Source organism: Leptosomus discolor, chromosome 27 (genome assembly GCF_034619465.1).
Source record: "Leptosomus discolor isolate bLepDis1 chromosome 27, bLepDis1.hap2, whole genome shotgun sequence".
NCBI lineage: Eukaryota > Metazoa > Chordata > Aves > Leptosomiformes > Leptosomidae > Leptosomus > Leptosomus discolor.
In genome coordinates, this window is record NC_141417.1 from 782,197 (window position 1) to 808,108 (window position 25,912).

The window sequence follows — 25,912 nt, forward strand, 5'->3', positions numbered from 1 at the left end:
ATGGACGAACAGAAGCCGCCCAGCGAGGAGAAGGACGCGGACGCGCCAAGTGAGCGTGGGGCAGGGCAGGGGGCTGGGGGGGGGGGCGCTGGCGCTGTGTTGTGTGTCGTGTCGTCCCCCCCTGCGCCCCCCCAGTGGCCGACAGCCGCTCTCCCAGCAGCCGATGGGGCCGTGGCCTCGGAGGAGATGGGCAGCGCGGAGGGGGACCCCCTGAAACCCCCTGAAGGAGCCTCCGCGGGGCCGGAGCCGGAGAGCACGGACACGAAGGGACCTCCCCAGGCCGGCAGGTGAGGACTAGGGGGGGGCGGGCTCAGGGGGTGGCTTGGAGTTGTTGGTGCTGGAGGGTCCTGAGCGCCCCTGACACCCCCTATCCCCCCCCTTCCCCAGCACGCCGGCCCGCCGCTGCGCCCTCTGCAACTGTGGGGACTGGAGCCCGCACGGGCAGCGGGAGCTGCAGCGCTTTGAGCCGGCGCCCGACTGGCCTGAGCGGCTGGTGGGGCACGAGCCCCCCAAGAGTCCCGGCCAGCCCCCTCCGGAGCTGGAGCCGGCGGGCGACGACCTGGCGCAGATCGGCTTCTCCGAGCGGGTGACTCCAGCGCAGCTCTTCGAGCCAACGGGTAAAGGCCCTGGTGGCGCTGGGGGGGGGGGGTTGTCCCTGGTCCCATCCTCCCGGCTGTTGCCCCACCCCGTCCCTGACGCCCCCCTCCCCACAGGGCACTGCTGGGTCCACCGCTGGTGCGCAGCCTGGTCCGCCGGCGTGGGGCAGGAGGCGGCGGCGGGGCTGGCCGGCGTGGACAGAGCTGTTTTCTCAGGGATCTCACAGGTGAGCCGGTCCCGGGCAGGACTTTGGGGGGCTCAGCCCGGCCCTGGGCAGCGTCTCTGACCCCACCTGCACCCCACCGGGGTCCTCTCCTTGCAGAAATGTGAACACTGTCGGCGGCTGGGGGCCACCATCCCGTGCCGGGCGGCCGGTTGCCCCCACCTCTACCATTTCCCCTGCGCCGCCGCCAGCGGCTGCTTCCAGTCCATGAAGACCCTCCGGCTCTTCTGTCCCCAGCACGTGGCCGAGGCCGCTCAGATGGGTGCGTGCGGGCTGGGGGCCGCCAGCCCTGGGTGCTGGCTTCCCTCCCGCCCTGCGGGGCTGGGGTCCCAGGGGCGCAGAGCCTGGCGAGGGGGTGGTGCTCACAGCCCGCCCCCCCCCCCCCCCCCCCGCCCTTCTCGCTCCCCCCTCTCCAGAGGACGCCCGGTGCTCGGTGTGCGACGGGCCGGGCGACCTGCGGGACCTGGTTTTCTGCACCAGCTGCGGGCAGCACTACCACGGGGCCTGCCTGGACATCGCCCTGACGCCCCGCAAGCGCTCGGGCTGGCAGTGCCCCGAGTGCAAGGTGTGCCAGACCTGCAGGTGAGCCCCGTGGCGGGGTGGGGACGGACACACACGCGCACACAGAGAGACAACGGGGCGGGGAGGGGGGGACACGCAACCCTCACCCCTGCCCTGGCAAACCCCGCAGGCAGCCCGGCGAGGACTCCATGATGCTGGTCTGCGAGGCGTGCGACAAGGGCTACCACACCTTCTGCATGGAGCCGGCCATCGAGGGCCTCCCCACCGACTCCTGGAAGTGCAAGGTGAGTCCCGCTCCCGCTGAGGGGGGGTACGGGGGTGCAGAACCCCCCCCCCCCGACCTATCTCTGCCTCCGCCCTGCCCAGAACTGCCGGGTCTGCTCAGACTGCGGCCGGCGCCCGGCGGGGCTCGACCCCGGCTGCCAGTGGTACCGGAGCTACTCGGTGTGCGAGGGCTGCCAGCGGCGCCGTGCCGCAGAGGAGGCCTGCGCCGGGCCGGCACACGCGCCGCAGCCGGACCCACCCGCCCAGATGTGAGTGGGGATGGGGGGGGAACACCTCTGGTTGGGGGGGGTTGGTGGGTGCCAGGCTGGGTGCCCCTTTTGTGGGTGGGAGGACGTGTCCCGCAGCCCCGGGGGGGGTGGCCTGAGCCCCGCTCCCCTCACGCTGTGTGTCCCCCCCCCAGGTTGGCGTCCCCTGACCGCAGCGAGCTGGCGGATGTGCCCGTCCCCCTGCCTGAGCCGGAGCCTGCGGGATGCGATGAGGAGACGCAGCCAAGGGGGGACCCCCAGGAGACACCCCCGGGTGATGGCGGGGCTCCTCCCTGTGAGCTGACCCCTGTGGAGGTGCCCCCCAGCGAGGTGCCCCCTGATGAACTGCCCCTCGATGTGCAGCCCCCTCCTCTTGTGCAGCCCCCCGACGTGCAGCCCCCCGAGGAGCCCCCTCCTCTTGTGCAGCCCCCCGACGTGCAGCCCCCCGAGGAGCCCCCTCCTCTTATGCAGCCCCCTGACGTGCAGCCCCCCGAGGAGCCCCCTCCTCTTGTGGAGCCCCCTCCTCTTGCGCAGCCCCTCGAGGAGCCCCCTCCTCTCATGCTGCCCCCCGAAGAGCTACCCCCTGATGAACTGGCCCTTGAGAGACACCCCATCGACGAGCCCCCCCTTGACAGACCCCCCCTCGAGGAGCTGCCCCCCAGTGAAACCCCCCTTGATGAGCTGCCCCTTGACATCCCTACCCTTGATGAGCTGCCCCCCGATAAACCACCGCTTGAGAAGTCGTCCCCCGACGAGCTGCCCCCCGACGAGCCGCCCCTTGACAAGTCACCCCCCAATGAGCCCCCCCTTGACAAGTCACCCCCCAACGAGCCACCACCCCCTGATGAGCTGCCCCTCAACGAGCCACCGCTCCCTGACGAGCTGCCCCCCGATGAACCACCCATCGACGAGCTGCCCCCCGAAGAACCTCCCCCTGACGAGCTGCCCCCCGAAGAGCCGCTCCCCAGCGAGCTGCCCCCCGAGGAGGACCCTAAGCCACCAGGTAAACGAGGGACCTCGGAGTCTGTCCCCTTTTTCCTCCTATTGTCTCCCTTGGGTGCAGGGGTCCCACACCTGGGTCCTCTCCTAGTGCTGGCCTTGTGTGACCCTCAGCCTGATGACCCTGATTTCATACTTCGATGCCCCATTTTGGGGATATGTGGGGCATTGGGTGGTCCCTGGGCCGGGCTGAGGTGATGCTTGTTGCCTCTCAGCCCCGGGCCTGGTGGGTACGGGGGGTGGAGGGGACCCCTGTACCCCCCTCACCCATGACCCCATCCTGCAGGTCTCCTCCCAGAGGTGGCTGTGGCAGAGGAAGCGCCAGCCCTGGCCCCGGAGGTGTCCACTGAAGAGGAGATGGAGCTGGAGCCGGAGCCCTTGCTGCCCCCCGAGACGGCACCCCCACCCCCTGCTCCCCCAGGTGGGTCTGGGGACGTGCCAGGGTTGGGGACGGGGGGGGTTGTCTTTACTGGGGGCTGCGGTGTCACCGTCCCCTCTTCTGTGCCCCCCCAGATCTCCGTGCCGTCTCGCCTGCCCACCCCCCAGACACCTCACCTGACGCCAAGGAGGACGAGGTGCCCGAGCCCCCCACCCCAGCCCTGCCCGAGCCCCCCAGCAGCCCCGGCACCGCCATGGACACGGAGCCCCCCGGCTCCCCGCCGCCTCCCCTGGGCTCCCCTGCCTGCACCCTGGCCCCCGCCGAGCCCCCCGAGGATGAGGAGATGGAGACGGCTGGTGGCGAGGGGGAGTCGCCAGCCAGCCCCCCCGGAGATGGCCCCCATGCCAGCCCAGCCCCGGAGCTGGGGCCCTTCCCGGGCCTGCCTGAGGAGGAGGAAGAGGAGGAAGAAGAGGCGCCGAGGCTGGAGCGGGAGGGCACCAGCGGGAGCTCCCCACCGCTAAGCGAGGAGGATGTGCTGGAGGAAGGCCGTGCTGGGGGGGACCCCGAAGCCAAGGAGTCCCCCCTGCTCCTGGAGCCGGAGGAGCTGGGCCCCGAGACCCCCATGGAAGTGTGCTCTGCCGGGGAGAAGCTGCTGGGACGTGGGGACGAGGGCGTCCCCGAACCCCCCGCCCTGCGCCCTCGGCCCGACATCCTCAACGAGATCTCCAACCTGAGCCAGGGGGACACGAGCAGCAGCTTCCCTGGCTCGGAGCCGCTGCTGGGCTCCCCGGACCCCGAGGGCGGGGGGTCGCTGTCCCTCGAGCTGGGGCCGCCCTCGGCCGACGCCAGCCTGCAGAAGGAGGACGCCGGGTCGCTGCCGCTGGGCGCCGAGACCGACGACTCGCTGCTCTTCGAGCCGGCCGCCAAGGGGGACGGGGACAAGAGCCGGCGCCGCAGCTCCCCGGGGCGCTCCCGCGTCAAGCAGGTATTGGGGTGGACCCTGCTGGCCCCATCTTGGGGGGACCCACCACCCTCATTGCCCCACCAGGGCTGTGCCCCCCTCCCTGGGCTGCCCCTGGGGCGAGTAGGCGAGGGCTGAGCGCGCGATGGGGGGGTGGGATGGGGGCTGTGCCCCTCCGGGGGTCCGGCCGGGCCCCCCCGGGTTGCTGTAACCGCCCTCTCCCCTTGGCCCTAGGGTCGCAGCAGCAGCTTCCCCGGGCGGAGGCGCCCCCGAGGTGGGTCCCACGGGGGCCGGGGCCGGGGCCGTGCACGCCTGAAGTCGACCACCTCGTCCGTTGACACCCTAGCAGTAAGGCTGGGCTGGGGCAGAGGTGGGGGGCTGGTGGGGGGGGTCCCCGAGCTGTGAGGTGGCAGGGCTGAGCGCCGAACGTCTCCCCCCATCCCCTTCCCCACCATCCCAGTCCTTTGGAAAAGCTCGGGAGCCCTCGGGGTGGGCTGGGTGGGGGTCCCAAGGGGGAGGCGACTGCCTGAGGCTGTGCTGTGGGTCGGGGGGTTTCACCCCACAAGCATAGGGCTGGTGTGGAGCTGCCCCCCGGGAAGGGGCTGGCTTGCAGGCAGGGGATCTGCTGCCCCGCGTGTTCCTGTGCCCCCCAGTTTGGCACCAGACTGTGACTGGTGTCCCCGCCAAACTGCACGGAGAGGTGGGGGTCCTCGGTGCTGAGCCCCCCCCGCCTCTGTCCCCAGCTCGCCGACGTGGAGAGCTCGCCCAGCAAGGAGGAGGATGAGGACGATGATGACACGATGCAGAACACGGTCGTCCTCTTCTCCAACACCGACAAGTTCGTGCTCATGCAGGTAACGGGGTCGCTGCAGGACAGAAAGACGGGACAGGACAGACTCCTGTTCCCTGCCAGCTCCTGTCATCCCCCCCCCCGCCCCCCAGCTCCTCTCACGGCCTCTCTCCCCCAGGACATGTGCGTGGTGTGCGGCAGCTTCGGGCGCGGGGCCGAGGGGCACCTCCTCGCTTGCTCCCAGTGCTCCCAGTGCTACCACCCCTACTGCGTCAACAGCAAGGTGAGAGGGGGGCACTGGGACGCCCTGGCCCTGCGCCGGGTGGGCAGGACCGTGCCGTGTCCCTCGGGGCCACGTCCCTTGGGGCTCACACGCCAGGCCGCGTCCGTGTGGTGGTGCCGTCCTCGGGGGTGTCCCCCCATGGCCGTGCCAAGCCCTGGGGTGTCCCCTGCGGGGCGTGCTAAGCTCAGGGGAACCCCCGGCCGTGGCCAGGGCTCACATGGCCGCCCCCCAACCCCCCCCCCCCCCCCAGATCACGAAGGTGATGCTGCTGAAGGGCTGGCGCTGCGTGGAGTGCATCGTCTGCGAGGTGTGCGGCAAAGCCTCCGACCCCTCCCGCCTCCTGCTCTGCGACGACTGCGACATCAGCTACCACACCTACTGCCTGGACCCCCCCCTGCAGACCGTCCCCAAGGGCGGCTGGAAGTGCAAGTGGTGCGTGGGGGGGACGTGAGGGGAACCCCGGGGTGGGGGGAGCTGAGGCGAGGGCGGGGGGGGACACGGACTCAGGGCTGGTGCTGAGGCGAGGGGGGGGGCTCAGGGCTGGTGCTGACTCCCCCCCGGTGTGTGTGTCCCCCCCTCCCCGGGCGCAGGTGCGTGTGCTGCGTGCAGTGCGGGGCGGCTTCCCCCGGCTTCCACTGCGAGTGGCAGAACAACTACACCCACTGCGCGCCCTGCGCCAGCCTGGTCGTCTGCCCCTTCTGCCGCGAGAAGTACGTGGAGGACGACCTGCTCATCCAGTGCCGGCACTGCGACCGGTGAGCGCCGCGCGCCTCCCACCCCCGGCGGGGTGGTCGTGGGGGTCGGTGGGGGATTTTCATGCTTGGGTTCCCCAGAGGGGGGGGTCCCTGGGGTGCGTGACGGGTCCCTGGGGTGCGTGACGGGTCCCTGCTGTCCGTAGGTGGCTGCACGCAGCGTGCGACAGCCTCTTCACCGAGGAGGAGGTGGAGCAGGCTGCGGATGAAGGCTTCGACTGCAGCGCCTGCCAGCCCTACGTGGTCAAGCCAGCCGGTGAGCCCCCGGGGCAGGTGGAGCCTGAGGGGTTTGGGGGACGTTTGGGGGGATGCAGGGGCTCACCTCCCCGTCTGCTTCTCCCTCTGCAGCGCCCGTGCCTCCCCCGGAGATCTCGGTCAAGGCCAAGGAGCCGGGTACGTGCGGTGCCGGTGCCAGGGTGGGTCGGTGCCAAGGGCTCCCCGGGGCTGCCCGTGCACCCAGCGCTGGCTTTGGTCCCCAGCGCTGGCTTTGGTCCCCAGCGCTGGCTTTGGTCCCCAATGCTGGCTTTGGTCCCCGCAGAGCCCCAGTATTTCCGCTTCGAGGGCGTGTGGCTGACGGAGACGGGGATGGCGGTGCTGCGCAACCTCTCCCTGTCGCCCCTGCACAAGCGACGGCAGCGCAAGGGCCGGCTGGGCGCCCTGAACGGGGACGGGGGGCTGGAGGGGGGCGACCCCCTGGGCCCCGACGACAAGAAGGACGGGGACCTGGACGCCGACGAGCTCCTCAAAGCCGAAGGTGCGTTTCCCTGGCGGGCGAGCTGGAGGAGTGGGGTGTGATGTGGGGGTGCCACGGGACCCTCCTGACATGTGTCCCCCCCCTTCCCAGCAGTGGGTGTCGAACACATGGAGTGCGAGATCAAGCTGGAGGCTCCGGCCAGCCCGGACCGCGACATCGGGGCTGATGTGGACTCGGGGAAGGGGCTGGAGGACCCGGAGGAATGCAAGAAGAGGAAGCGCAAGCCCTACCGGCCTGGTGAGTGCCACCCGGGGCTGCCCCCCCCCCAACGCCAGACCCCCTCCCTCAAGCCCCCCCTATGACCCCCCCCCCCCCATCTCCTCGGCCCTCCAGGCATCGGCGGCTTCATGGTGCGGCAGCGCAAATCCCACACCCGCCTGAAGAAGGTCTCGGCGGTGCTGGCCGAGGTGGGGCGCGAGGGGCTGAGCGCCGAGGGGCACCCGGAGGACGGTAGGGCCCGATGGCGCCACTTCCCTTCCCTGTCCCCCTGCCCGCTTGTCCCCTGGGGCTGGGGAGGCACCGCGGGGTGCGTCCCGTGGGGCTGTGCCAGAGCCCTTCCCGTGGCACAGGAACAGCCCCAAACTCTTGCCGGGGCAGGTGTTGACAGGGTGGCTGTTGCAGGGGCTCCGGGCGACCTCCCGCCGGAGGGCGGCCTGGATCCGGGCTCGGCAGAGGCGGACGAGAAGAAGAAGCGCCGGGGAAGGAAGAAGAGCAAGTTGGAGGACATGTTCCCCCCCTACCTGCAGGTGGGACTGGGGTGGGCAGGGTGGGGATGGACAGAGGGGACGCCCCGACAGAGGGGACGCCCCGAGAGGCGCCGCGGTGCTGATGGCAGCTCTCCCTTCGGCAGGAGGCGTTTTTTGGGAAGGCGCTGATGGACCTGAGCCGGAAGGCGCTGCTGGCAGCGGGCGGCGTGGGGGACGGGGCCGCCCGGCCCTCGCTGGCCCAGGGTGCCCCGCGACCCAAAGGGGACCCCAGCCTGGCTGGGGCGCTGCAGGGTGCCCCCCTGGACAGGAGGGAGACCCCCACGCACCCTCGAGGTGAGCGTGGCCGGGAAGCCCAAACCCTGGTCCCTGTCCCCAAGAGGGACCCGGGGAGTTCTTGGCGGGGGCGCCCGGGTTGTTGGATACTGAGGGTTGTTGGGAGCTGCTGTGGACGCTGGGGGGGTGTTGGAGGATGCTGAGGGCTGTTGGGGGTTGACTCCGAGGGGCGCAGGACGCCCCCGGGGGTTGGGGGGGGCCGCCGGGGGCGGTTGGGGGGTGCTGGTCCCGCTGAGGCCTGGTGGCTCCGCAGGGGACGACAGCACCGACGGCAGCGCCGCCGCTCCTGACGACGATGGCAAAGACGACGCGAAGGCCGAGGACCTGGGTGAGCCCCCGGGATCCCCCGGACCCCTCCCTGTCCGCGGCCGTGCCCGGTTGTGCGGGACGGACCGATAGCCGAGTCCTCCGCCGGGGCATTCGAGAGGCGGCCTAGAGCGTCTGCAGCCATAGAGAGGGAAGTGCTCTATGGTTGAGGAGTACGCTCTAGGCAAGGGCGGGAAGTGCGAGAGAGGAACTCTATGGTCTCCCCAGGTGGCTTCCCGGCGCTGGTGACCATAGAGTGGCACCTAGAGCGCCCCCGCGTGGTGCGGCGCTCTGCACGGCCCCAGGGGGTTGGAGGACTCCTGTCCCCTTGTAGGGCCTGGGGGCGATGGGGGCTGCCCCGTGTGGGTCCCGAGCCCTGAGCTGGGGGTCCCGGGGTGCTGAGAGCACCTGCTGATTCCTCCTCGCAGGGGCCGACGAGCCGAAGGATTCCCCGGACCCTGGGGACGCCGAGAAACCGGCCACCCCGGGCGAGGGCGCGCTGAGCTCCGACCTCGACAAGATCCCCACAGAAGGTGAGGGCCCCCCCTGTGCCCCCCCCCGTGCCCCTTGTCAGCTGAAGCGAGCGAGGCCCCGAGGCTGGGACCCCCAGTTTTTTCCTCCCTCCACCTCGTGTCAGCGGGAGATTCGCCCCGCGCGCCCCCCGCCGTGGCTCAGCTCTTCTGTTTCCCCCTGCAGAGCTGCCCAAGATGGAGAGCAAAGATGTCCAGCAGCTCTTCAAGGACGTGCTGGGCTCGGCGGAGCGCGGGGAGCAGCCCCTGAACTGCGTGGCCGCAGGGATGGAGGCCGGCGGCGCAGGGCAGGACCCCAGCCGGGCGCAGCGGCCGTTCCTGCAAGGAGATCTGCAGCTGCCGGGGCAGGGTGGGTGGAGGGGGCACAGCCCCGAGCCGAGACACGGTGATCGGGGTCGGGGGGGGGTCCTGGCAGGTTGGGGAGAAGGGCAGGACTCACCGCCTGCTGCGGGAAAGCCAACGTGTGGGGTGCTCGTTGGGGCTGAGCTCTTTGAAGAGCAGCGGTGCCTGCGGCACAGCAGAGCCCGGGCTCCCGGGTCTTCCCCGTTGCTCTGGGGATGAAGGTGGAAAGCGTTTTGGGGGTGTCTGGGGGGATTTTGTACCGTCTGGGGGCTCTGGGGCAGGCGCAGGCTGGAGCCCCGGCTCTGCCCTCCCTGCAACCCCTCTCCCTTCCCTCGCAGGGAGCGTTGCCCTGGGCTCGCTCTCCGGAGCCGTCTCCTTGGAGTCCTATTCGGGCGTCTGCCAGTCCCCGTTCCTCGACAACAGGTATGGAGGTGGCCGGGGGAGCTGGCTTGGTCTCCTTGGAGGGAGCGAACCCCGGGGTGTTGCGGGACCCCCTCTTTCCTCCCACCCTGCGGGTCCGTGACGCTCTGTCCCTGACGCAGGGAGCGGAGTGGCTTCTTCAGCCCGGACCACTGCGAGCCCGAGAGCCCCTGGGCCAGCAGCTCGGCTGCCACCACCCCCTCGACCCCCACGACGCCCACGACGGAGGGCGAGGGCGACGGGCTGTCCTACAACCAGCGCAGCCTCCAGCGCTGGGAGAAGGACGAGGAGCTGGGCGAGCTCTCCACCATCTCGCCCGTGCTCTACGCCAACATGAACTTCCCGAACCTCAAGCAGGATTATCCAGGTAGGGCCCTGGGGGGGCTGTGGCCGCTGCCAGGGGGGTGAGGGCAGGGGGGAGCTGGGTGCGGTGTAACGCCCCTGGTCCCTGTTGGGAGGGGAGAGCCCGTCCGCTCTGCTGCAGGGCTGAAGGGCTTCTTGCAGCGATGGTGGGGGGTCTCAGCGCCAGCTCCTGGGCACGGGGCTGTCCCTGCGTGTGAAGGGGGACGGTCCCCCACCGAGGGCCCCGGGTGGGCTCGTCAGGCACGGACTAACGTCGCTTTTCTCCTCTTCCTCTGCTCCTACCGGCCTCCCAGACTGGTCGAGCCGTTGCAAACAGATCATGAAGCTCTGGAGGAAGGTCTCCGCCACAGACAAAGCCCCTTATTTGGTGAGTGCCACGGCGGGGGGGGTCGCTGGGGTGGGGGCGGGGCGGCCTGGGCGCGGGGGGGCTGCGAGTCAGCTGGCTTCGTGTTTTTGTTAGCAAAAGGCCAAAGATAACCGGGCGGCTCATCGCATCAACAAGGTGCAGAAGGTACGTGCTGGAGCGGGGAGGTGCCCGGCGGCCCTGGCCCAGCGCTGGGGGGGACGTGGTGTGCCCACCCCCTGCCCCCTTAGCCCCTTCCCCAGCCCTCCCGGGCGGGGCAGGCGTGGGTCCCCGCAGCCCTGACGGCCCGGCTCTCTCTGCAGCAGGCCGAGAGCCAGATCAACAAGCAGACCAAAGGGGAGGGACTGCGCAAGCCGGAGAGGCCCTCGCTGCACCTGCGGATCCCGGTGCCGCCGGGGGCCCAGCCCGTCTACATCGGCAGCCCCCCTGCCACCGGCGAGGGCTTCTTGAAGCCCCCGGCGGGTGCCGGGGCAGGGCCCGAGTCGCCCAGCGAGCTCTTCCTCAAACTCCCGCCCCAGTCCCCCGCCCAAGTGCCTTCGCACGACCCCTACGGCGCGGCGCCCGCCTACGCGCTGGAGCCCCGCTTCCCCTCGCCCCTGGGCCAGAGCCCCACGGCGGGCGCTGCCTTCCAGCCCTTCCCTGGCCAGCCCCAGCCCCAACCCCTCACTGGCCCCCGCGCTGTCCCCGGTTGCCAGCCCCCCGACTTCCACCCCACCCCTCCCGGCACCCCCCGGCACCAGCCCGGCACCCCTGACCCTTTCCTCAAGCCCCGGTGCCCCTCCTTGGACAACCTCTCGGTGCCGGGGAGCCCCGGGGCTCGGCCCCCGGAGGCTCTGCTCTCTCCCCTGCCTTTTGGGGAGCAGAAGAAGGGCCTGGAGGTGAAAAAGGAGGAAGGGGGGAGCCTGGGGGTTTGCTCGCCCGGCTACGCCCCCACCATGGGCTACGGGGACTCCCCGGGCGGCCCCCACCTCTCCGCTGCGGAGCTGAAGGCGGCTGACGTCTTCAAAGCCCCCATGACCCCACGGGTCTCTCAGGTAGAGCCGCAGAGCCCGGGGCTGGGGCACCGGCCCCCCGACCCCCATCCCCTGGCCCCCTCGCCCCCCGGCCATCCCGATCTCTACCGTCAGTCCCCCTACCCGGACCCCTACTCGCAGCCCCCGCTGACGCCCCGACCGCAGCCCCCCGAGGCTTGCTGCGCCCTCCCGCCCCGCTCCCTCCCCTCGGAGCCCTTCTCCCGTGTCCCCGCCAGCCCCCAGTCCCAGTCCAGCTCCCAGTCCCCCCTCACCCCTCGGCCGCTCTCCAACGAAGCCTTCTGCCAGTCCCCCGTTACCCCTCGCTTCCAGTCTCCGGACCCTTACTCCCAGCCGCCCTCCAGGCCCCAGTCCCGGGACCCCTTCACCCCCCTCCACAAGCCCCCCCGGCCCCAGATGCCGGAGCCGGGGTTCAAGTCGGTGCCGCTTTCACACAGCCCGGCGGCCGGCGGGGGTTTCGGGGGTACCCCGGCGGGCGAGCCCCATGCCAAGGCGCAGGCCGGGCAGCAACCCCCCTTCTCCCGCTCCCCCGGAGCCAGCGTCTTCCCGGGCAGCCAGCCCCCCATGCGCTTCACCTTCCCCCCGGCCGTCTCGGAGCCGCTCAAGGGCTCCCCGTCCCACCAGCCCCACGGGATCAACAGCCATTACGTCCCCGGCAAGCCCCAAACCTCGGCCTACGCCTCGTCCCCCGGCTTCCACCAAGCCGGCAGCCCGCTGGGACCGGGCGCCGCGGCTGCCGAGACCTACAGCCTCTCGCCCCTCCGGCCCCCCTCGGTGCTGCCGCAGCAGCCCCCGGCCGCCCCGCAGCAGCAGGACGCCTCCGTTGCCTTCCTGCCCCGAGCGGCGCTGGGGCCGGCGGCCGACAAGAGGGAGGAGGCGGCCGCGGGGCTCTCGGCACCCCCAAACCGGGACCTGGCGGAGCTCCCCGGTGGCCAGGACGGGGCCCTCGGCACCATGAGCCAGTCGGAGCTGGAGAAGCAGCGGCAGGTGAGGGCTCACCCGTGGTCAAGCCGGCGTCTCTCCGGGTTTGGGAGGGGAGGTGAGGGAGGAACTTGGGACTTCTGCGGCCCGTGGTGGGGTCGAGGAGCCCCGCTCCGCTTGTGGCTCCTTCGCCAGAGCCGTGGCGGGGGCGCGGGGGCGTAGATGGGCGCGGCAAAGGGGTCTCCACGCGTGGTTTGTCCTGGGTCTCGCTCCCGTGTCTCCGCTCTCGGCCCTAACGCTCGGTTCCTCCCAGCGCCAGCGGCTCCGGGAGCTGCTCATCCGCCAGCAGATCCAACGCAACAGCCTGCGGCAGGAGAAGGAGAGCGCGGCAGCGGCCGCCACCCCCTCGCCGGCCGCCTGGGCCCCCGAGGCCGGCAGCCAGGCCTTCGAGCTGAGCCGGGGCATGGCCCCCTACCAGCCGGCACAGGTAGGAGAGCTCGGGGGGAACGGCTCTGCTGGGAGCCTGGGGGGGATGGAGGGGTGACGCCGCCTCCTGCTCTCCTTTCCCAGGACAAGGGGCTCCTCGGGACGCTGGCCAGCGGCGCTGGGAAGCTGCCTGGCTCCGTCATGGCGCAGGCGGCGTTTGCGCAGGACGAGCGGCTCTCCCGGCCCCCGCCGGCAGCCACGCCGTCCGCCCTGGACATCAACGGGAGGTGAGCGCCCAGCGGCGGGGCGAGGGGCTCGCCGCAGCCGGTTAGAAACGAGGGGGGCTTCGCCCTGGTGGGACACATCCCATCCCGCTCCTGCTGGTGGGAATCGCCCCGGAGGGACGGGCTGGCTGGGGTTTCGCTGGGGGCCTGGCGCGGTGCGGACCTCCGGGGTCCTGCGCGTGGTGCGTCGGGGCCGTGGCGGTGCCGAGCCGGTGCCAACGCCGCGCCGGTGTCTTGCAGGGCAGCGGTGGGGCCTCCCCAGGCCTTCTACTCCCGCGGAGTCTTCCCGGCGCCGTCCCCGCAGCAGCACCTCTGGCAGCAGCAGCAGCAGCAGCAACAGGCAGCCGCGGCCCTGCGGCTCCCCGTGACCTCCCGCTTCGCCCCACCGGCTGCCGGCACCGCCGTGGGCAGCCTGGGCACCCGCCTGCCGGCACCCGCCGAGACGGTGCCCTCCTCGCCCGCCGCCCTGGGTGCCCCCTTCATCGAGCTGCGGCACAACGTGCAGAAGGGACCCGGGGGGGTCGTGGGCTCCCCCTTCGCCCCTCAGGCACCCCGGCCTCGCTTTTTCCTGCCGGGGGAGGAGGGCACCCCCCAGGCCCTCTGCACCCCCGTCGTGCCCATGCAGGCGCTTCCCACCCCGGCGCTGCAGCCCCAGAAGATGCCGGTGCCGCTGCCGCCCGCCTCCCCGCAGGGAGCCGAGATGAGCAACAGCCACCACCAGCCTCACGCCAAACCAGCGGCCGGCCCCCCGCTGCCGGCCCCCAGCCTGGAGCTGCAGCACGTCCCCCCGCGCCCGCTGTCCTCCAGCTCCGTTCTCCGCCCCGAGGGACCCAAGGACAGCCCTGCACCGGACACTGCGCCGGCTCCGCCGCCGGGGAAGAGCCACCTGAGCCTGGAGGGGGGGCGTCTGCCCTGCGAGGTGCCGGTGGAGCCCGATTTGGACGATGACTTCGGCTCCCACAAGGACCTGGAAGATGATGACGATTTGGCTAACCTGAGCCTGGATCCAGACGTGGCTAAAGGGGACGACGACTTGGACAACCTGGACAGCCTGGAGACGGCAGACCCCCACCTGGACGACCTGCTGAACGGCGACGAGTTCGACCTGCTGGCCTACACCGACCCGGAGCTGGACACGGGTGACAAGAAGGACATCTTCAACGAGCATCTCCGCCTGGTCGAGTCGGCCAACGAGAAAGCCGAGCGCGAAGCCCAGCTCAAGACGGAGCCGCCGGCGCCCAGCTTGAAGGTCCCCGACCCTGGGGACACAAAAGACACGGCCCCGTCCGCGGAGGAGCGGGAGGTGCCCAAGGAAGGGCTGGTGCCCGGGGTGGGCTTGGGACCCGCTCCCTGCCCGCCGGGCGCCGCGCTGGCCCCCGACCCGGCTTTCAAGGCGCAGGGCTCGGAGGTGGCGGCGGGCTCGCTGGCCGCCGACGTCAAGCCCAAGCTGGAGGACGGCTGCCTGAAGACTTCTCCCTGCCAGTTCACCGCCGGCGGCCCCGAGCGGCTCCCGGTCCCCGTCAAGTCGGAGGCCCTGCAGGGCCCGGATAAGATCTCCGCCTCGCTGGGGCTGAGCCTCAAATCCGGCCAGACCCTCCTGAGCCCTGGGGCCGGCCCGGCTCGCCTCGGCTTGACTCATTTCCCTAACAGCAGCCACGCCGGCATCCCCGTGCCGGAGAAGGACCTCTACACCGGCCCCAGCCGCGGGCTGGCCCCTGCCCAGCTGGGCAGCCAGAGCAACCCCTTGCTGGAGAAGTTCGAGCTGGACGGTGGAGCCCTGGGCCTGGGCAGCGCCCGGCACTCCCCGGCCGACGACCTGGACAAGATGGAGAGCTCGCTGGTGGCCAGCGAGCTGCCCCTGCTCATCGAGGACCTGCTGGAGCACGAGAAGAAGGAGCTGCAGAAGAAGCAGCAGATGTCGGCCCACCTGCCCCGGGGCACCCCCCATCTCCCAGCGCCGGGGCACCCCATGCTGCACACGGCAGTGGCCGGGCAGCCCCCCGAGGGGCAGCCCCCCCGCCTGGGCGCCCCGCAGCCGCCCCTCCAGCTGGGGCTGGTGCCCAGGCCGCCGCTGATGCCGCCGCAGCCCCCCCGGCTCGGTGCGCCCCAGCAGGGCCCGGCGCTCGCCCCCCACATGGGCATGGCCCCCGGGCAGCCCCACGTGCTGGCAGCCCCCCACGGCGTGCAGGTGGCGCTGGCGCAGCCGCAGCAGAGCCAGCAGCAGGTGCTGGTGCAGAAGCCGATGGCCGGGGTTCAGCCGCCCGCCCTGGGCCTGAAGCCCCCCCAGCTCGTCATGCAGCAGCAGTTGGCCAACAGCTTCTTCCCGGACACAGGTAGGGGCTGCGGGGGGTCGATTCTGGGGGGGGGGGGGGGGGCGCCTTTTGGGGACGGGGGGCGGGGGGGGCACCTTTTGGGGACGGGGAGGGGGGCCACGGGGCTGAACGTGCTGCGGCACCGTGTGCTGACTCTCCCGTGGCAGACCTGGACAAGTTTGCGGCCGAGGACATCATGGACCCCATTGCCAAGGCCAAGATGGTGGCGCTGAAGGGCATCAAGAAGGTGATGGCGCAGGGCAGCATTGGGGTGGCCCCGGGCATGAACAGGTAAGGGGCACGGCGGGCAGCAGGGCACGGCCTGGGGCGGGCAGGGGGCCGTGGCTTCGGCTCACCCCTCGTCTCTGCGTGTGTGTCCCCCCCCCCCCCCAAAGGCAACAGGTTTCCCTGCTGGCCCAGCGGCTCTCGGGGGGCCCGGCTGTCTCCGAGATGCAGAATCACTTGCTGGCGGGGAGCGGGCAGGTGAGTGGGGCCGACGGGGGTCCCTTCGGGGCTGCCTTGGTGCTCGGGACCCTGCCGGGCAGGAGCCGCTCCGGCCGGTGGGTCTGCGGCTCCGTGGGGAGGTAGGAGCCGTGGGGAAGGGGACGGGGTGGCAAGGCACACTTTCCCAACGCTCCCCTCTCTGCCAGGAGCGGAGCGGCACCGACCCGACCCAGGCTCGCCCCAACCCACCCACCTTCGCGCAGGGCGTCATCAGTGAGTACCGGTGCGGCGGAGGCGGCCGGGGCAGCGCTGGCCACGTCTCACCCTGCCCCGGCACGCTGGGCTGAGCAGGGCCGTGGCCGGCCTCGCTCCAGAGCCGGGGTCCCCGCTGACCCGAGCCCCTCTCCGCTCTCCCGCAGACGAGGCCGACCAGCGGCAGTACGAGGAGTGGCTCTTCCACACGCAGCAGCTCCTGCAGATGCAGCTGAAGGTGCTGGAGGAGCAGATCGGGGCGCACCGCAAGTCGCGCAAAGCCCTGTGCGCCAAGCAGCGCACCGCCAAGAAAGCCGGGCGGGAGTTCCCCGAGGCCGACGCCGAGAAGCTGAAGCTGGTGACGGAGCAGCAGAGTAAAATCCAGAAGCAGCTGGACCAGGTAGGGCCTTGCGTAACGGGTCGGCGCCCCCGTCCCCGGCGCCGACGTGCCGTCCCCGGCGCTGACGCCCCGCCGTCCCCGGCAGGTGCGGAAGCAGCAGAAGGAGCACACCAACCTCATGGCCGAGTACCGCAACAAGCAGCAGCAGCACCAGCACCAGGCCTCGGCCGTCATGGCCCTGAGCCCCTCGCAGAGCCCCCGCCTCATGTCCAAGCTCCCCGGGCAGCTGCTCTCGGCGCACGGCGTCCAGCAGCCGGCGGGGGCCGTGGTGGGCGCGCAAGGCCTGGGCCAGCAGCCGGGCCAGCCCGGGGGGCTTCGCCTGCCCCAGGGCGGCGTGTCCATGGCCATGCAGCAGGGTCTGTCCTTCATGGGCCAGCAAGCCGTGGGGAACGCCCCGGTGCCCGGCACCTCCAACGCGTTCTTCGCCGGCAACCCCGCGCTCCGTGGGCTGGCCGCCGACGGCCGCCTGATGCAGGAGAGGCAGCTCCAGAGGATGCAGCTGGCCCAGAAACTGCAGCAGCAGAACATGCTGGGACAAGTTTCGCTGCAGCAGCAGCAGCAGCAACAGGGCGTGATGGGACAGGCATCCCTGCAGCAGCCGGGTGTGATGGGACAAGCGGCGATGCAGCAGCCGGGTGTGATGGGACAAACTTCGATGCAGCAATCGAGCGTCATGGCACAAGCGTCGATGCAGCAACAGGGCGTGATGGCGCAGGCGTCCATGCAGCAGCCGGGCGTGATGGGACAGGCGTCGATGCAGCCACAGGGCGTCCTGGGTCAGGCGTCGATGCAGCAGCCGGGTGTCATGGGACAGACCTCGATGCAGGCGCAGGGCATCATGGCGCAGACCTCGCTGCAGCAGCCCGGCGTGATGGGACAAGCCTCGCTGCAGCAGCCCGGTGTGATGGCGCAGACCTCGCTGCAGCAGCCGGGTGTGATGGGACAAGCCTCGCTGCAGCAGCCCGGTGTGATGGCGCAGACGTCGCTGCAGCAGCCCGGTGTGATGGGACAAGCCTCGCTGCAGCAGCCCGGTGTGATGGGACAAGCCTCGCTGCAGCAGCCCGGCGTCATGGCGCAGCCGTCGCTGCAGCAGCCCGGCGTGCTGGGCCAAGGCTCGCTGCAGCCGGCAGCCATGGTGGGGCAGCCCAGCCTCCTGGGGCAGCAGCAGCAGCCGGCCCCGGCCCCGCAGCCGGGCGCCGTGGGGCAGCCCATGGTGCCGAAGCAGCCGGGGCTGATGGGCAGCCAGCAGAGCCTGCTGGTGCAGCAGCTCTCGCCCCAGCAGCAGCCGGGCTTGCTGGGCCACACGCAGGCGCCGGGGCTGCAGCACCAGGCGGTGCTGGGCCACCCCCCGCCCCAGCGCCAGGTCCTCCTGGCCCCCCACCAGCAACGGGTGCTGGGCTCGCCCCAGTTGGCACCGCAGACTCCGGGGATGCTGGGCCACCGGCTCGTGCTGTCCCAGCAGCTGGGGCAGTCGCGGGCGATGCTGGCCCCGCAGCAGCAGCAGCAGCAGCAGAACTCGGCGGCCGCCCAGCCGGGCCTCCTGGGGCTGGGCCAGGGGCAGCCCTCGATCCAGCACTTTCCGCAGCACGGGGCGGTGGGCCAGGCCCCCTCTGTGCTGCACCTGAGTCAGGGAATGCAGCCGGCCCCGGCGGTCCTGGCTGCCAAGGACCAGCCCGGAGGGGTGGACGGCGGCGCCCTGCCCGCCGAGGGGAGCGAGAGCGGGGGGCAGCTGCACGGGGGCCCCCAGGAGCAGCAGGGAGCCCTCAACCCCCCAGGGCTGGGTGGCCCGGAGCCCCCGGCCCCCAAGCACCAGGCTGAGCTGGGGCAAGGCCAGCAGCTCCTCTTGGCCTCCCCGCAGCCGGGCGTCCTGGGCTCGCAGCCGGCGCTGCGGCCGGCCCCCGTGCAGCCTGGCGCCTTGCTCGCCCCGCCGCTGCCGAGCCCCGGGGCTGCCCGTCCCGAGTTGTCCCAGCAGCACGGGGATGCCACCGGGGTGGCAGAGCCACCGCTGGGCTGCGGGACGGGCCAGGCGCAGGGCATGGTGCTGCCGCAGGCACCGCGGCCCGCCGAGCAGCCGGGCAAGGGGCTGTCGAGCTCGCTGCAGGGCCAGCCGCAGCCCCCGCGGCTCCAGAGCCCCGGGCAGCACAAAGCGGGGCCAGCGGGGCCGTCGCCGGGCACGGCCACGCTCCCCCCGGGCCTCCTGGGGCAGGTGCCGGGGCCGATGATGGGCCAGATCCGGGCGCAGCTCCAGGGCGTCCTGGCCAAGAACCCGCAGCTGCGGCACCTCACGCCGCAGCAGCAGCAGCAGCTCCAGGCCCTCCTGGTGCAGCGGCACCAGCAGAGCCTGCTGCAGCAGAGCCAGGCCCTCCGGCCCCCCGGCCCCTTCCCCGGGCAGGCCCCGGATTACGGCTCCCCGGCCCCCGTGACCCGCCAGCCCCCTCGCCCGCTGGGGCCCCTCTTCCAGCCGCGGCCAGGCGCCCCAGCAGAGGCGCAGGCCGGCTTTGGCACCGAGCAGGGGCGGGCGCCGCCGGGGCAGACCCCCCAGCAGCCCCTGGCCGAGCTGGTCCAGGCAGCCCTGGCTGCCCGCGGCCCCCAGCCTGGCCTCGTCCGGCTCCCCACCCCACCGGCCCCCTCACCCCTGGGCTGCGCGCCCCAGCACCTGGCTAGCCCCGAGCAGAGCCCCCAAGAGCCAAAGAAGACGTCGCCGGGGGTCCCGGCCGCGGCCCCCAGCCCCGTGGCGCCCACGGAGCTGACGCCCGTGCCGAGCGGCACCGTCCCCGACCCGGCACGCGGCCCCTGGGACCCCGAGGCAGCCGGCGCAGACCCAGCGGGCCCTGGCGAGACCCACATCAACGGGGCTGTGCCGGAGGGGGCCTCCACGGCCGGCGACCCCCTCCGCGTGTTGGTGAAGCAGGAGCCGAAGGAGGAGGCGGCGGCGGCGGCAGCGGCGCAGTGCGAGCTGGATGGAGACGAGGCGGCGAAACCGGAGGCCAACGGGGACGCCGGGGCCGGGCAAGCCAACAGCCTGCTGGCACCGGGCAGCCGCTCCGAGGCCGGGCACCTCCTGCTGCAGAAGTTGCTGCGGGCCAAGAACGTGCAGCTCTCGGCGCAGAGCCCGGGCGAGCTCAACGGGCACCCGGAGAGCCGGGGTGCCGGGACGGAGCTGCGGCCGCAGCCGGTGCTGCTGGGCCGGGAGGTGAGCGGGGAGGGGGGTGGGACAGGGCGGGACGGGGGGGGGGTGACGGCCGCTGGGCTGCGCTCGGCATGGCCCCCACTGCCCTCTCGCTCCCCAGGACCCCTCCATCGCCAGGAAGCCGGTGGCCAGCAAGCCCAAGCGGGTGCAGAAGGGCAACGAGCGGGTCCCGGCGTCCCGCAAGAAGCTGCGGAAAGACGAGGGGCTGCGCCCCGGCGAGGCCCTCATGAAGCAGCTGAAGCAGGTACGGCCGCGGGCAGGGTTGGGGGGCTGCCTTCGCCCCCGCCCCCCCCCCCCCCCCCCCCCCGTTCCCTCCTCACCGCTCTGCCCCCAGGAGCTGTCGCTGCTGCCGCTGACGGAGCCGACCATCACGGCCAACTTCAGCCTCTTCGCGCCCTTCGGCAGCAGCCCCATCAACGGGAAGAGCCAGCTGCGGGGCGCCTTCGGCAGCGCCGTGCTCGACAGCGTGCCCGACTATTATTCCCAGCTGCTCACCAAGGTAAGCCAGGGGGGCGTGTGTGTCCCTGTTGTCCCCCCCCGCCCCCAACCGGGGGGTCCCGGGCCACCCCGGTGTGCTCACCCCGCTGCCTCCCCCCCAGAACAACCTCAGCAATCCACCCACGCCGCCCTCCTCGCTGCCCCCCACGCCGCCCCCCTCCGTGCAGCAGAAGATGGTGAACGGCGTCACGGCACCCGAGGAGCTGGGCGAGCAGCCCAAGGATGCCGACCCGGCGCGCGAGCCCCATGGCCAGAAAGGTGAGCGTGGCTGGCACGGCGGTGGCACAGCGTCCCTGTCACCTCCCCATCGCACCCCGTGACACCCATCCCACCCCGTGACACCCATCCCTTCCCCACACAGACACACCGGCCGTGGAGGTGAAGAGCCTGGACCTGCTGGCAGCTTTACCCACCCCTCCCCACAACCAGACCGAGGACGTCAGGTGAGCCACCGGCCACGGTGACACCCCCCCCCCCCCCGCCATGAGTGACCCCGCCACTGCCACGGGGGACACCAGCCTGACACTTCCTTCCCCCCCAGGATGGAGAGTGACGACGAGAGCGACTCCCCCGACAGCATCGTCCCTGCCTCGTCCCCGGAGAGCGTGCTGGGCGAGGAGCTGCTCCGCTTCCCCCTGCTCAGCGAGGCCAAGCCGGAGCTGGAGGAGCGTGTGCTGTCCCCCATCATCCCCATCATCCCCCGGGCCAGTATCCCAGGTGGGCTTGGGCGGGTGTATGGACCGGGGCAGGGGCAAGGCAGGGCAGGAGGGGTCTGCAGTGCCCGTGGACAAGACAGGAGGGGGGCAGTGGGGCGTACGGACCAGGCAGGAGGAGGTCCATGGGGCGTAGAGACCAGGCGGGGGCACTTAGGGCAGGGAAGGGGGTCTGTGAGGCACATAAATTGGGTGAGAAGGGGTCTGCTCCGTCTGTGGATGGGGCAGGGGGCGCTCCCTGGGTGCGTGGGCTGGCGGGGGGCAGGAGGAGGGTCCTTGGGGAGCGTGGGCTGTGAGGGCAAGGGGTCCGTGGGGTGTACAGCACCTGGGCGGCAGAGCCTCGAGCGTGGCCCATTGTGCAGGGCTGGCCTGTTCTGGGGGTCCCCGTGCCGCTCCCCGAGGGCTTCCCGTCAGCGCTGGGCACAATCTGTCCCTGTCCCCCCTCCCCCAGCCCCTGTCCCACGCAAGGTGATGGATTCCCAGCAGCATTTCTGCTGGGCTCCGGCGCGGCTGTCGGTGGGGCTGGGTCTGCGTGGCTCTGACCCCCCTCTCTCCCCCACACCAGTGTTCCCCGACACGAAGCCCTACGAGGCCGCAGAGCCCTTCGGGGCCCCCCCCGGGAAGGTGGGGGCGGTGGGCCCGGGCGCCCCGTGGGAGAAGGGCAAGAGCAGCGAGGTCTCCGTCATGCTGACGGTGTCCGCAGCGGCCGCCAAGGTGAGCGAGGGGACGGGGGGAGGCGAGACCCTTGGCAGGAGGGGGGGCGGTCCTGGTGGCGACCCTGCGTGGTGGCATGCGGGGTCCTGGACCCGCCCTGTCCTCCTCTCACCCAGAACCTCAACGGGGTGATGGTGGCCATGGCCGAGCTGTTGAGCGTGAAGATCCCCAGCTCCTACGAGGTGCTGTTCCCAGACGGCCCCGTGCGAGCGGCCGTAGTCGAGGCCAAGAAGGTGGAGACAGACGTGGCCGGTGAGCGTCTGCCGCCTCCCCCCAGGCTCCCCCGCCTCCCCGGGCCGAGCTCCCCCGTGTCCCCAGGCCAGGCGCCCTGTGACGGGCTGCCCGTGCCTCTCGCAGGGGTGCTCGGTGGCAAGGAGAAGGCGGTGCTGGCCGGGAAGGTGCCGGAGAGCAGCTCCGAGTGGCTGAAGCAGTTTGATGCCGTGCTGCCGGGCTACAGCCTGAAGGGCGAGCTGGACCTCCTGACGCTGCTCAGACAGGTCAGCGGGGGTCCCCTCAGGGCTGGGACCCTGGGAAGAGGGGTACTGGGGTACCTGGAAGGCTGTTGGCTACGGGGGGGTGCAGGAGGGGGCGCTTTGGGACCAAGTGTGACCACGTAGAGAGGTGCGTGGGGGGGCCCCCCCGTGATTGCAGGGTGCTGCAGGGGGTTTCCTGGGGGGGCCCCCCCCGTGGAGAGGTGCTGAGTCTCCCGGGGCTGCGTGGAAGGGGTCAGGGAGGTCCTCGCAGGGCCCTGGGGCGCTGGGGGGGGTCACTGCAGGGACAAGGACCCCTCACCGCGATGCGCGGAGAGGTTGGGGGTCCCCACCCCCGGGATGCTCTGACCCACGTCCCCCTCCCCACGCCGCAGGAGAGCCCCGCTCCCGAGAAGACCCTGCACCACTGCTACGTCAACAACGTCTCCAACCTGGACGTGCGGCAGCTCTCCGTCATGCCCCAGGAGCCCTCCCCCCCGCTGTCCCCCTCCGTCCCCTCCCCGTCCAGCCCCACCGAGGCCGCCAGGGTCCCCGACCCCGAGGCGGCCCACGAGGCAGCCCCGGCCCCGCCGTCCCCGCTGCCGCCGGCTCCCTCGCCGGCCCCGCAGGAGGAAGGGGCCGCGGCCCCCCACTCGCCGCCCCGCTTCAAGCCCCGCTCGCGGCCGCCGGAGGACGGGGACGAGGCGCGGCCCCGGCTGAAGAAGTGGAAGGGGGTGCGGTGGAAACGGCTGCGCTTCCTCGTCACCATCCAGAAAGGGGGGGCCAAGCGGGACGGCGACAAGGAGATCGCGGAGTTCATCGACAAGCTGGGCACCACCCTGCGCCCCGAGAAGGTGCCGCGGGACCTGCGCAAGTGCTGCTTCTGCCACGAGGAGGGCGACGGGGCCACGGACGGGCCGGCCCGCCTGCTCAACCTCGACCTCGACCTCTGGGTCCACCTGAACTGCGCCCTGTGGTCCACGGAGGTCTACGAGACGCAAGGGGGGGCCCTGATCAACGTGGAGGTGGCCCTGCACCGCGGACTGCTCACCAAGTGCTCCCTGTGCCAGAAAACCGGCGCCACCAACAGCTGCAACCGCATCCGCTGCCCCAGCGTCTACCACTTCGCCTGCGCCATCCGCGCCAAGTGCATGTTCTTCAAGGACAAGACCATGCTCTGCCCCTTGCACAAGCTGAAGGGCCCCTGCGAGCAGGAGCTGAGCAGCTTCACCGTCTTCCGCCGCGTCTACATCGAACGGGACGAGGTGAAGCAGATCGCCAGCATCATCCAGCGCGGCGAGCGGCTCCACATGTTCCGCGTGGGCGGGCTGGTCTTCCACGCCATCGGGCAGCTCCTGCCGCACCAGATGGCCGACTTCCACAGCGTCACGGCCCTCTACCCCGTGGGCTACGAGGCCACGCGCATCTACTGGAGCCTGCGGACCAACAACCGCCGCTGCTGCTACCGCTGCACCATCTGCGAGAACAACGGCCGCCCCGAGTTCGTCGTGCAGGTCATCGAGCAGGGCCTGGAGGATCTGGTCTTCTCCGACTCCTCGCCGCAAGGTGAGGCGCCGGCGGGAGCTGCGGGCGCCGGGCGGCTGCTTCCTCCGTCAGGGAAGGACGGGGGTGACGGGAGGTCCCGGGGTGGCTCGAGCTGGGGGGGCAGGGGGGCGGAGGATGGGGTGACAGGAGGTCCTGGGGTGGCTTGAGCTGGAGGGGTCCGCCCTGGGGGGGCAGGGGGGCGGAGGACGGGGTGACAGGAGGTCCCGGGGTGGCTTGAGCTGGAGGGGTCCGCCCTGGGGGGGCAGGGGGGGCGGCTTGGCAGCTCGCAGCAGGTCCCCGGCTCCAACCCTCCCTTCCCTCGGCAGCCGTCTGGAACCGGATCATCGAGCCGGTGGCGATGATGAGGAAGGAGGCCGACATGCTGCGACTCTTCCCCGAGTACCTGAAGGGCGAGGAGCTCTTCGGCCTCACGGTGCACGCGGTGCTGCGCATCGCCGAGTCGGTAGGTCCCGGGGAATGGAGGGGGGGGGTGTCTCTTCTCCGTGCCGGGGTTGACCCCCGTTGGGAAAGGGACCGGTGGCCGCGCCGGTGCTGCCGCCGCTCGACCCACGGCCCCTCCGCTCCCTCCCCGGCAGCTGCCCGGCGTCGAGAGCTGCCAGAACTACCTGTTCCGCTACGGGCGCCATCCCCTGATGGAGCTGCCGCTGATGATCAACCCCACCGGCTGCGCCCGCTCCGAGCCCAAAATCCTCACCCACTACAAGCGGTAAGCGGGGCTGGGATCCGCTGGGAGAACTGGGATCCCTGGGGAGCCCTCGGCTCTGAGCCCCCTCCCTTCTCCCCGGCAGGCCCCACACCCTGAACAGCACAAGCATGTCCAAGGCCTACCAGAGCACGTTCACGGGCGAGACCAACACGCCCTACAGCAAACAGTTCGTGCACTCCAAGTCCTCCCAGTACCGGCGCCTGAAGACGGAGTGGAAGAACAACGTGTACCTGGCGCGGTCCCGCATCCAGGGGCTGGGGCTCTACGCGGCCAAGGACATCGAGAAGCACACCATGGTCATCGAGTACATCGGCACCATCATCCGCAACGAGGTGGCCAACCGGCGCGAGAAGATCTACGAGGAGCAGGTGGGGCTTTGGTGGGATGTGGGGGGGGGGACGACGACGACACCGGGGTGGGGGAGGGCTCGGCGCAGGCGCTGACACCCTCTCCTCCCCCCCCCCGCCCCCCAGAACCGCGGCATCTACATGTTCCGCATCAACAACGAGCACGTCATTGACGCCACGCTGACGGGGGGCCCGGCCAGGTGAGCGCGGGGGGGGGCTTCGGGGTGGCAGGACCCCCCTCAAAGGACCAACGACTGTCCCCCGCCTGGGTTGGCGCTGACCCCTGGCCCCTCTTTGCCCCCTCCCCGCCCTCCCCCCCAGGTACATCAACCACTCGTGTGCCCCGAACTGCGTGGCCGAAGTCGTGACCTTCGACAAGGAGGACAAGATCATCATCATCTCCAGCCGGCGCATCCCCAAGGGGGAGGAGGTCAGGCGGGGGCAAGGGGTGGCCGGGGGGGGGGGGGCCGGGGCCGGGCTCTGTGCCGTGGATAACCCCCCTCTCTCCCCCCCCCACCCCCCAGCTCACCTACGACTACCAGTTCGACTTCGAGGACGATCAGCACAAGATCCCCTGCCACTGTGGAGCCTGGAACTGCCGAAAGTGGATGAACTAACTGGGAAAAGGGGCTGGGGGGCCGCGGCCCCCACCTCGGAGACCTCGCCAAGCCCCCCCGGGGGCCGCGGGAGGTGCCAGGGCAGCCGGGCAAGCGGCAGCCGGGGCGCGGAGGCCGCGGCGGGGAGGGCGGCCGCCACGGAGCCGCCGGCCCTTGCCCAAGCGGGACGGACGGACGGACGGACGAACTGGCAACTCAGGGTTTTCTTTGCTTCGTCCTGCGAGGAAGAAGGGGAGGGGGGGGTGTCCAGCGAGACCCCCCCTCACCACCACCACCACCAACCACCCACCGCCCGCCTCCCTCGTGGGGGAGCCACGGGGGAGCAGAGCGGTCCCAGCGGAGCCGGAGCGAGTTCGGAGCCGGCTTGGATGATTAATATTATTATTATTATTATTTTTTTTTTTTTTTTTTTTTTTTTAGAGAAACAAAACTAATAATATTTGCTCGCTAATTACCAAGGTAACACAGACTCCTTGAGCTCGACAATCCGGGCTCTGCCCCGTCGCGCCCGCGGCGGCCAGAGCTCGCTCGGTTCCTCTTGATCTCTTTTTGTTTGTGCGTGTGGACGAGACCCCCGGAGCGCGGCGGCGCGGGAGGAGGCGCCTGCGGCGAGGGCCCCCCGACAGACACAAGGAGCTTCTGCACCCAAACCTACCTCATTTTAAGTGTTAGAGGTTTTTTTTTTTTTCCTTTTCTTTTTTTTTTTTTCTTTTTTTGTTGTTGTTTTTAAATGTGAGCCCCCGCTACCCCCCCCCCCCCCCCCTTGGGCAGAGCCTCCCCCCATCAGAGCCAGCCCCTCTCCCAGGGGCTCCAGGGAATGTGCCCCCCCCCCCTCGCCCCCCTCCCCCTCCTCAGGCCGTGGCTGC

General features: G+C 71.4%; 1 protein-coding gene across 1 annotated transcript; it reads left to right on the forward strand.

The window, feature by feature from the left end:
- On the forward strand, positions 1-25,107 carry KMT2D (lysine methyltransferase 2D). Its single transcript, XM_086478582.1, has 56 exons — positions 1-49; positions 161-287; positions 388-617; positions 714-823; positions 920-1,082; positions 1,237-1,402; positions 1,512-1,626; positions 1,709-1,875; positions 2,028-2,875; positions 3,158-3,292; positions 3,385-4,235; positions 4,446-4,559; positions 4,955-5,065; positions 5,180-5,284; positions 5,535-5,716; positions 5,875-6,039; positions 6,183-6,292; positions 6,385-6,429; positions 6,575-6,790; positions 6,884-7,027; positions 7,124-7,240; positions 7,412-7,536; positions 7,641-7,830; positions 8,084-8,158; positions 8,565-8,669; positions 8,833-9,015; positions 9,347-9,431; positions 9,551-9,792; positions 10,073-10,158; positions 10,252-10,302; positions 10,458-12,173; positions 12,421-12,594; positions 12,678-12,820; positions 13,058-15,150; positions 15,297-15,420; positions 15,525-15,612; positions 15,780-15,846; positions 15,993-16,225; positions 16,311-16,796; positions 16,857-17,256; positions 17,356-19,418; positions 19,516-19,659; positions 19,750-19,914; positions 20,015-20,171; positions 20,275-20,356; positions 20,455-20,630; positions 21,192-21,340; positions 21,457-21,592; positions 21,698-21,837; positions 22,206-23,376; positions 23,682-23,818; positions 23,952-24,082; positions 24,165-24,450; positions 24,556-24,629; positions 24,751-24,859; positions 24,954-25,107. Exons 1-56 carry the CDS (start codon positions 1-3, stop codon positions 25,044-25,046), a joined length of 16,149 nt encoding a protein of 5,382 aa, XP_086334708.1. The 3' UTR covers positions 25,047-25,107.
- Positions 25,108-25,912: the final 805 nt, after the last annotated feature.